General features: G+C 38.9%; 1 protein-coding gene across 1 annotated transcript in view; it reads left to right on the top strand.

Annotated features, from left to right (window-relative positions):
• The first annotated feature begins 4,951 nt into the window (after nt 1–4,951).
• LOC117953461 (polypeptide N-acetylgalactosaminyltransferase 5) overlaps nt 4,952–11,303 on the top strand; it is an 8,397-nt gene continuing 2,045 nt past the window's right edge. Inside the window, exons 1-8 of the mRNA XM_034886534.1 lie at nt 4,952–6,574; nt 6,651–6,817; nt 8,009–8,128; nt 9,068–9,203; nt 9,326–9,445; nt 9,537–9,654; nt 9,736–10,065; nt 10,382–10,462. Of these exons, the coding sequence (XP_034742425.1) occupies nt 5,463–6,574; nt 6,651–6,817; nt 8,009–8,128; nt 9,068–9,203; nt 9,326–9,445; nt 9,537–9,654; nt 9,736–10,065; nt 10,382–10,462 (2,184 nt within the window). The 5' untranslated portion in view covers nt 4,952–5,462. The remainder of the gene's footprint in view (nt 6,575–6,650; nt 6,818–8,008; nt 8,129–9,067; nt 9,204–9,325; nt 9,446–9,536; nt 9,655–9,735; nt 10,066–10,381; nt 10,463–11,303) is intronic.

Raw genomic sequence — 11,303 nt, 5'->3', positions numbered from 1 at the left:
AGAGATACAGTCATGTCACAAAGGGAATTTTGTACCTGTACACTGTAGAAGGTGCAATGGCTTCCTTTGCTCTTTGGCATCTATTTCCCTCAAGCCTGGAGAAGAAATGAACAGAATTAATACATAGCCTAGAATTTGCTATAAACCCATTACTAATGGAACACAAGAGTTTATAATGCAAAACACACCTAACCTTATCATAGGGGCTGCAAGCTATGATATAAAACAATGCACCTATACCTGTGTCACATTGTTGATCACTCTTTTTATGATTCCATAAATGCACACACATTTTCAATATCCATTAAAAACAATAAATATTTCAGTGGTGCATGTTTTGTCATGTGCACTTTGAATGCTTTTTTTCAACTTAAGGATATATTGCAAAGGGAATAAGACAACGTGAGTCCTCGTTGCAAATTCCTTCATGAAGCCAGATGACATCCCAGCAGATAATGCATAACATGAACAGAACTAAAGCTCCATCTTGTGGACTAAAGCGAGTACAACAAGGGGGCCACCCTGATAGCTGCCCAGGTTTTTTCATTTTGAAATTTGGTAACAGATATGCTTTTGTTAAGCCTTTGAAATGATGAAATAAGTGTATGATTATATGTTATATATTATAATAGACAAAAACAAGACAGTTAAGACTGTAAGTGTTCCAGTCAGTGTGACAATAAGGATACAGTGTCTGAGAAAATTGTCAAATGTGAAGCAAAGCGATGAATAAATTTGTTATGGTACTCTCCTTTAGTGAGAGAAACCATTTTGATTTGAGAAGGCCATGAATATATCCAACAGTAGACATAAGAAGCTAAACAGAATAATTAAACGCTGATAAAACAATCACTGTGAGCAGTCTGCACTAGCTCGCAGGTATCTCACAAAGCATGAAATTAATCAAAGTTGTTTATCTGCTTTGTATTAGTGGGCAAATTATAGATAATTGCTTGTTTGATGTATTCCGAGTAAAACATTAATATGATGCATATACGGATATTTTCCACACAAAGTTGTAGATGTAACAAACAGAAGAAGAAAAAAATGGGATGCAATTGATTATAAGTTAATTGTGCAAAGGTCTCCCTGATGGGAACCATCTGTCAAAACAAGCTGTACATTCACTAATTCTAATCATAATTAATTAAATGGCTAACAAATTACATACATCATGGTTAGTACAGGGGCAAAACTTCCACTGGAACTGTTATGAAACAAATTATCTTTAACAATAAAAGAAAATGACATCACATAACTAAATATTATACTTGTTTCCGCAAGCCATATTTCTTAATGAATTCTCTAATTAATTTAATTCACACAATGTGCATAATTTGGAGCTGAAAATGTCAGTGGGTCAGACTTAACCATATTGTTGCTGGCTGTCTATTTCAACGAGTGCCATATTAGCACAACATGACCTCTATGTAAATTACACAGACCAACTGTTGTAATTTTAATTCCAGTGTCTAATTAACATGTTCTAAAGATATATAACACAAGAAAAAATGTGCACATGCCCGTGTCAATGTAAGATTTACATTTGCCTTTATTTTGTCTAATCCCTTTGATGGGAAACGTTATGACGGCTTAAGTTACAGATGTCAATTATTTTAAAAAAGGCTGTTATTTTTTCATGCTATCCAGGGAGACTCACCACTCAAAACTCAAGCCTGTTGGAGCTGTGAGCATTTACAGACACTGTGACTGAGCTCATTCAGAAACACAGGAATATGTCTATCAGAGGTGGGCTTTGGAGCTAACTCCTTTCTTACGCACATCCAAATTATACTCACTCTATCATACTGGGCTCAACAGCCCAAGTTAGTAAGACTGATACGCTTAAAAGATGTCATAGAGGCATATTTGACTCTAGAGTGAAATAATAATACCCATTTAATCAATATGGTATAGTTAATGATCTTGAGCACTGAAGAACTGTTGTGGGATTATTTTATAATGGTTTTTAGTTGGTACTGCTCCTATAAATAAAAAAGGTCTTATAACCCCTGAAAGACCATTTGCTTTAGGATGCAGGGACGGCATTCAGATCACATATTCAAATGTACAGGTGGTCATTCAAATATGAATCGTCAACTGTGCCATGTACTAGGGATTTTCATTAATCTGTGAAATGTAAGAACATAGTCAAAAGTGATCATTACAATTTGTCCAGACCAACAAATCAACAGACAGATGTTCAAACCAAGAAACGAAGCCAATCCTCAAATTTGAGAAGCTCAAACTAAAATGCTTTGAACAAATAATCAATTATGAAATAACTAATTATGTCGACTCAACACTGTATTCTATGAGTAAGAGAAGGCACGGACACATTTATGTTTGTACATTGTTTGAGTTTAGGTAATGTCCCTATGAAATCCTGTGTAATTATACATTAGTGATGGACCTTCACTGCTATATGCTCTGTCACCTCTTTGTTGCTGGTGTTTTTCCTAATACTGTGCCCATTCAGTTTAGAGAAAATACAATCAAATATACCAAATGATGCCATCATGAGTGTGAATGCAGAAATGGATGAATAAATGAATATATTGCCCAGTGGATGGAACGTATAAGCTAACACATGCAATGCAGGGCTTGGGGGCTGTCCTGAGGCCAATCATTTAGCTAACACACTAATGAAAGCGTGTGTAGTGTGGCTAAGGGCAGCCACCATGGGAGGTACTACTCCCCTCCCTTCTCATGTTGGGGAGCATTAATAGGCTGGATGGAGCCAATGGGACTCCCAGGAGAGGCCTGCTGATGAAGAGGAAAACCTGTCGTTGCCTTCACTAATCACTGCCTAATGGCTGCAGTAACACAGGTTTTACAAATGTGCATGTGTGTCTGTATATATATATATATATATGTGTGTGGTGTGTGTGAGAAATACTGTCGCTTTAGGTTATGGGAAATCTCAGTAAAATGTTCATTGGGAGAGGCAATGTGTTTCTATGCTTAGTAATGTGTGTGTTTTGCACATTAGATGTTTGGTAAAACTGCAATTTACATAAGTACTGTAGGATTATTGTGCTTACCGAGGTACTTTAGGACTCATTATCACCGAACCAGAAAATATAAAAACTTTCTGTTTTATTGGTTTGTTTGTTTGTTATGTTTCATGTATCATCTGCATAAATGTAATCAGCAACTGTTTTTTCAGTTTTATTTCTGTAATTTTTAACTTCCAGCTTCTCTAATGTGAGGATTTGCTGCTTTTCTCTGATGCGTAAGCCTATCATAAATTTGTTGAGGTTTTGGGCTGTTGGTGAGACAAAACAAGACATTTTAAGGCTTTTGAGAAACTGTGATGGAACTTTTTACAATTCTTTGACATTTTATAGACTTAACAATAATTTGACTTATTAAGAAAATGATCAGCAGATGAAACATTAATGGAAATAATCCTTATTAGTTTAGCCTCAAAATACATAGGTTCACTGCTGTTTTTTCTTTTAACAAAACAGCCCTTAAGCGCCTAATTCTCATTATGATCAGTCCAGAATTCAGAAATCCAGAATTCAGATTTTTTTTTATCAGATCACTTTAAATAAATAATGTATAAAGTTGTTAGTCAAACATAGTCTATGATTTATATTGTAAATTAATATTAGCTGGACTAAATTATTTATCACTTTAATTTTAGGCTAATTTATTTTAAATTTAACATAGATTAATGGATTAAAAATAACACTTGTTATAATTTAGCCATTTTAATTGTGTCAACTCTGAATCTGTTAAACGTGTTTGAATGTCGGTAAAATTAATAAAAAATCGCCCATTGAGTAGCCTATGATATGTTTGCCGACAGCACACAGTGGTAAATCAAGTTATACTAGCCTAGCTAGCTACAATTTTAGGTGTGTCGTCTACATTGTTATTCTAATCTATCTGGTTTACAACAATGAAATCGACGTAAAGTAGACACGTCAATTAAATATTATGACATCAGAGCTTTTATTCTCAATAGAAAGTACAACAAACACTGACTAAAGACTGCTCATGCTCAATCCTATTAAGTTACTATCAAAGTCAAGCTGCACATTAGCCTTTTAATGTTGCTCGCTAGTGGGATATGGTGGCTTTACTTTTAGCCAACGTAAAAGCATAGACAGTGAAAGTAAAGGGGGCGCTGTTACCGAGTTCAGAAGTCGCTTCCGGTTAAGACCTACACAGTAAAGTTCTAATTGAAGAGATTTTGTAGCAATACAGAATTGCAAAAAAAGAATCGAGTTTACCACTTTACTCTAGGACAAAACAGTTGAAAAAAAACAATATAAAATCGACTGCACTTGCATGCACTTTAATTACAATTAGGCTACTACATCATCACCCTTTAACATTACTTGACAGCATGCCTATTATTAGTTATTATTAAACTAGACAGAAGATGAGAATGTTGTTCTCGAATAAAATGGAAAGTGCAAGCACATAATCCAAAGAAAATTTAATTTGGAAGATAGACTGACAAATCTATAGGCAAGGCCCATCTAACCAGTTGTGCATTGCATGGGTTTTCCTTTAGCCTACTTCCAAAATGCATCTATCTCCTCATCTTTAATCACCATACATTTAGACATTGTTCCAAGTGACTACAGGGGCCCTTAAAACTTTTTGAGGAAACTGGTTGGACCTTGTACCAAGGCATAAGAGAATAGGCTACTTGCGTAGGGCTATAGGGCAAACAAATCAAGCTAGGGTTTTCCCTACAACATCCCAAGTCAATCAATGTTTTAAAGTGAATTCGTGGGACAACCATGTCCAGCCTTGTTCATCACTTTTTAGTATCCCCTGGTTTCCATTGTCAGCCACTTGGAGCGTTTAATGTTTTAGATTTCGTCATTCCATGGCATATTATACGTAACCAGCTGAAACATAACCAACGTCTTGTTCAACGAGTGCACGGTAAATGCTTTAGTTTGAAGGCTAAACGTGAAACTTCCTGTACCGTTCAAGCTAGTTATGGCTAGCTTGCTGTTAACTCCGTGTAGGCCGATACTTTCCTTCCTATCTGTCCAATCAGAGTTTACCGACTGGGTGGAAGTTGATCGCTACGTCCTCACACAAAACTGACAGTCAAAGTTGTGAAGTGGAGATTCTGTGAAGAAACACACAACTTTAGCTACCTAGTTAGGTTTCTTTTAGTGACGAAGAAGATTTTGCGAGCATGTCACCCGGTGGTTGAAGGTGACCGAAGCGGTTATGTTACGGTATGGGAACATAATATTACATTGTACCTTTGTGCTGGGCTAAGGGTGTCGGACGCTGCTGTATTCTTCATTGACAGCATCGACTAAAGTTACCTCTGTTACGTTTCTAGCATGCCACGCAGGCAGCTAACTTCTTCAAAGAAAAGAAAACTTCACCTCAGAAGTGGCCAATGCAGTGTTCTACTTTGACATTTACATATTTTCACGTGGACTTCCTTTTTTTCCCTTTTTTTTTTACACCCGAGAATGAATAAGATTAGGAGATACTTAAGGGGGAGAGGGAGGGTACTCGCCTTTGTGTTCATTGCATCTGTCATTTGGCTGCTGCTTGACATGGCTGCTCTTCGCTTATCAATAAACGATGTGAACAGTCAGCTGCTGAAAGAGCAAGTGGTAAGAGAAAGGGAGATTTTCAAACAACAGTCCAGGGTGACACAGTTGGGGAAAAGGGGGTTTAAACACCCGGTTCAGAGAGTGGACCTTGCTGTAACAGATGCTGGGAAAGGACAACTCAGTTCGAGCATCCAACTAGCCCAAGTTTACAGACAGGGAGACAAGAAACAGGATAACACGTTGGGGAATCACCAAGGAGATAATCTTCCCAAGACTGACAACCCCAAATATGTTTTTTCTGAACATAAAGAAGGAGCCGCTGTACAAAATGTCTCGCCAAAGCAGGATCTTCTTACCAAGAAAAAAGCAGTAAACTTAGATTTTATCGAGATGAAATCAGAGAAAAGTAGTGTAATAGATTACTCTTTTAAAGTGGCGTTACCTGTAGTAGTGCCTAATATAACCCAAGTGCAACCTGGTGTACAGGACAACAAACGGGCTTCTCTACCAACTTCAAAAAAGGGACCCATTAAAAATGGAGATGTTGCTCTTGACAAAATTGAGTCAAAGAAAAATGAAAAAGTCAAGGATGAACCTAATTCGGAAAGAAAAGTGAGTAAATCTAAGGCCGAGCAGGTACACCCTGTTCAAACAGAATTTAAACTTCCAAATAAGGATGTAAAAGGAAAGGAGGTAGATAATGAAACAGAGGAGAAACTTGTTAGGACGATCACCAAGAGTGACCTGAAGGAAACCCTGAAACCTCCAATCAAGTTCCAAGCAGGAGAGGACTCAAAGGATAACACCTCTGCTGTCAGAAACCCAGGTGTCCACAAAGTCCTTTCTCTGGATGTGACCAACGCTCCCAGAGATGCCAACGCGATGGGCCAGTTTGGTCAGGCAGCAGTGGTTGCCAGTAATGAAGATGCGGAGATGAGGAAGAGATGGAACGAAGGGCATTTTAACGTCTACCTAAGCGACCAGATCCCAGTGGACCGTGCCGTCCCAGACACAAGGCCTGACATGTGAGTTTTCTGCACGTTATTCCACTCAAAGTGCTGTGACTGCCAAGCTGAGTTGTTTTTGCTTTTGTTTTTCCAGGTGTGCACAGAATCTGATCCATGATAACTTGCCTTCCACCAGTGTGATTTTCTGTTTTGTGGATGAAGTGTGGTCCACGCTCCTCCGCTCTGTGCACAGTGTGCTCAACAGATCTCCGCCACACCTCCTCAAAGAGATCATTCTGGTGGATGATTTCAGCACAAAAGGTAATAGTGTAAAGTATGTTACCTCGGATGGGTCTCCACGTGGGCAACTTAAAATTGACAACTGCGGCATCCAAAGCACCAGAAAACTGCTCAACGCTGAGCAATAGGCTTTTACCATTAAAGGACAAATCCAGCGCAATATTAACCTAGGGGTTAATAACACATGTGTACCAAGTCGACCGCTCCCTGGGATTTGTTTTCATGCTAATTGAAGGTGACCAGTTTTAGCACAAACTGCTAATTAGCTTATAACGCAAGTGGTTGGGGCACGGGCAAAGTAAAAAGAAATTGTTATTTCTATACCACTAACAAGGCTAAAAGTAGCACCACACTTGCACAGTTACATAATGAGGGTCCCAACATGTATACAGGCAGGCGCCAGTCACGACCAGTTGAACAACAAACGCCATGCTTGAGCCATGTCACTGGTTACTGGTTGCACAGCGTCGCCTGCCTGTATACCGAACGGTACTGTCTTCATAAACTTTAGAATCTCTTTTTAATAAACTGCTTGCACACTTACAAAGTTCTCAATGCTTTGGTTTACATGTAGGTATTAATATTATGCTACCGTGGAAGGGTGGTGCTATTTTGAGCCTTATTAGTGGTATAGAAATAGCTATTTCTTTTTACTCTGCTCGTGCCCCGACAGCTAGCAATATAAGCTAATAAGCGGTTTGCACTAAATCTGGTCACATTCGATTAGCATGAAAACAAAGTGACCGTTCCCAGGAAACAGTCAACTCGTTACATATGTGTTATTAGGTTCATTTTGCGCCGGATTTGTTCTTTAAAAGTAAGTTATTCCATCTGGCTGCCAAAAAGAGATGATATTTACATTTGCATCATTATGTACAGAGTTTTGCTCAACTTGATACAATGGCTTGTTTATAGCTTTACTTTTTCAATCAAGCTAATTACTATTAATAGTTAAAATGTGTCTAAAATTTAGACTTCACTTTTCTGACAGTGGTTTTTAATGAAAATGTTGATGCTTTGTTTTGGAATTTTTTTCAAATATTGTGTGACTTCAGCTTTTATTAGAGATCCACCTATAATTTGGTTCCTGGTAGTTTGTGTGTTTCATGTCATTAGTTAGTTCTAATAAGAATTGACATTTTAAAGTGCTGTGTCATCTTTTCAAGCTACATGCACGTTTGTCTGCATTTGTCATATTTCTTTTTCTTGCAGACTATCTGAAGGAGCCACTAGATACATACATGTCCCAGTTTCCCAAAGTGCGAATTGTTCGTCTGAAGGAGCGCCAAGGCCTGATCAGAGCCAGGCTGGCGGGAGCTGCTGTAGCCGAAGGTAACCCCCGCTGTGATTAATAATGTTTGTCATAAATGTCTTTTATTGTGTGGTTTAAATATACATGTGCACAAAGGTACTGGAGACTTAGATGAGACGATGTGTCTCACGTAAAACCAAGATGAAGACAGTGTCAGAATGTAATCGTAAATGTTCCACTGAAAAAACTAGTGTGTCCTTGTCTTCGGGGGTTGGGTAAATTTAAAGGGTGATGCTGTGTTTACGAGACATCTCCTGGTGAGTCATTTACTCCTATTATTATATAAACTTCAGCTATGTTTTAATATTGTGTGTGAGTTGTGCAATATGTCAACACTGCTGTAATTCAACATGTGGGTTATCTGGCTGCACAAGCTTGGAACTAATGTAAAAGAAGTCACACTAGGTTGAAGGATACTGTTCAATGCAAAAAGAAATCCTGTAAGCTTTAAAAAATGTGATGACAAAAGAGCAACGTTTTTAGGGTGTACTTCCATTTGCAGTAGAGCTAGAACATGTTTTCTCAGGTAATAAAAACAAAAGCACACATTAAGAGTGTTATCTTTGCTTTCTAGTTCAGTGATAGGGTATTTGTCCAAGGTATAGTCTTCTCTCTTTCTGAAACCCGGGATTGACACAAGCAAATGCATTTTAAATAGATCAAAAGAACTTTCATATATTAATTGATAGTCTTGTTACATATACAGTACTGGGACACAAGAGCATTGAAACGTTACACTGAGTTGCACTGTGACTGCACATTATCTTTTACCATCCAAACTTGCACCTGCTCGCTTGTGTATTCGCCATTCACTGTTTTATACATCTAACTTCCTTAAACAAATAACTGCCTTTCAAAGAACTCTTTGATACACGTTGTTAGGGCTGCAATGTTGAAAGGCACTGTGGTTATTTGTTTTAACTTCAGCCGGATGTTTGCTGTCCTTTAACATACTGTAGGTGAGGTTCTTACCTTCCTTGATTCCCACATTGAATGCAACGTGGGCTGGCTGGAGCCACTGCTGGAAAGAGTCTATCTGGATCGCAAGAAGGTGCCCTGTCCAGTTATTGAAGTCATCAGTGATAAGGACATGAGGTGACTCAGCGCTGCCATGTTTAACAAGCCATACATGTGATGTGACCAGGTTTATTACAGAAGGGTAGACACAGTCATTTCATTTTGACATTGGAGCTTCTGTTCTGGCTCTTTCTTCTCAGTTATATGCTGGTTGACAACTTCCAAAGAGGTATTTTCAAATGGCCTTTGGTGTTTGGCTGGAGCCCATTACCAGAAGACTACATTAAGAAGAATAACATGACTATCTCAGATCCTATCAGGTAGCTAAACAGTCAGTTTTCATATTCATATTTTATTTCCTTTTTCTCTCATATCTACTGCATTTTTATTTTCTTGTTTGTGATCTCACAGATGTCCAGTTATGGCGGGAGGCCTTTTCTCCATAGACAAAAAGTACTTCTATGAGCTCGGTGCCTATGATCCTGGTCTGGATGTGTGGGGTGGGGAGAACATGGAAATTTCATTTAAGGTATACCACTCATTAAAATTAATACATATCTGCCCAAACTTCTATCACCTGACTCACTTTTTTCATTTTCAATTTGAACAGATCTGGATGTGTGGAGGGGAAATTGAGATTATTCCCTGCTCTCGAGTGGGACACATCTTCCGAGGACAGAATCCTTACAAGTTCCCTAAAGACAAGCAGAAGACAGTGGAGCGTAACCTGGCGAGGGTGGCCGAAGTCTGGCTGGATGAATACAAGGACCTTTTCTACGGCCACGGTTACCACCACTTGCTGGATAAAAAGACCATTGACATCGGCAACCTCACCGATCAGATTGAGCTGAGGAAAAGGCTGCAATGCAAGAGCTTCAAGTGGTACCTGGATAATGTGTATCCAGATATGAATGTTCATTTAGTCAAAGCCGAGGGTCTGGTACGTAGATGAACAAACTTTGTTTCCATTTCCCTAAAAGATCTCTTAAAAATGAAAGCTTGTTCAGCTTTCCCTCCATGAAGCTATTGTCCTCTCCAGTGAGAACCCCCCAAAAAAACAATCGACCCAAACAAAATTTGTGATTGTTCTCTTTTGGCTTAGCTGTCTGTTCAAGCCTGTGAAAGCTTTCTTTCATGATCTGTTGAGGGAAATGAGAACAGCAACAAAACACGTTGTCACTCTAAAAGAGGTACACAAATTTTTGCAGTGCTGTTTCACTGCTGTAAAGTTTTTGTCATCTCATTTATCCGTGTAGGTCTTTAATCATGCCGCAAGAAAATGCCTGACTCTGCAAAAAGGCTCTCTGTCGTTTGAGATGTGTGACCTCAGCAAGCAGGTAGGTGTCTTACAGTGAGGAAAATAAGTATTTAAACACCCTGCTATTTTGCCAATTCTCCCACATAGAAATCATGGAGGGGTCTGAAATTGTCATCGTAGGTGCATGTCCACTGTGAGAGACATAATCTAAAAAATTCCAGAAATCACAATGTATGATTTTTTTAACTATTTATTTGTGTGATCAAGCTGCAAATAAGAATTTGAACACCTGTCTATCAGCTAGAATTCTGACCTTCAAAGACCTGTTAGTCTGCCTTCAAAATGTCCACCTCCACTCCATTTATTATCCTAAATTAGATGTACCTGTTTGAGGGTGCTAGCTGCATAAAGACACCTGTCCATCCCATACAATCAGTAAGAATCCAACTACTAACATGGCCAAGACCAAAGAGTTGTCCAAAGACACTAGAGACAGAATTGTACTCCTCAACAAGGTTTGAAAGGGCTACGGGGAAATTGCCAAGCAGCTTGGTGAAAAAAGGTCCACTGTTGAAGCAACCATTAGAAAATGGAAGAAGCTAAACATGACTGTCAATCTCCCTCGGACTGGGGCTCCATGCAAGATCTCACCTCGTGGGGTCCCAATGATCCTAAGAAAAGTGAGAAATCAGCCCAGAACTACACGGGAGGAGCTGGTCAATGACCTGAAAAGAGCTGGGACCACAGTTTCCAAGGTTACTGTTGGTAATACACTAAGATGTCATGGTTTGAAATCATGCATGGCACGAAAGGTTCCCCTGCTTAAACCAGCACATGTCAATGACCGTCTTAAGTTTGCCAATGACCATTTGGATGATCCAGAGGAGTCATGGGAGAAAGTCATGTGGTCAGATGAGACC

The sequence above is a fragment of the Etheostoma cragini genome, chromosome 11 (genome assembly GCF_013103735.1).
Source record: "Etheostoma cragini isolate CJK2018 chromosome 11, CSU_Ecrag_1.0, whole genome shotgun sequence".
NCBI lineage: Eukaryota > Metazoa > Chordata > Actinopteri > Perciformes > Percidae > Etheostoma > Etheostoma cragini.
This window is presented reverse-complemented; position numbering and strand designations above follow the sequence as displayed.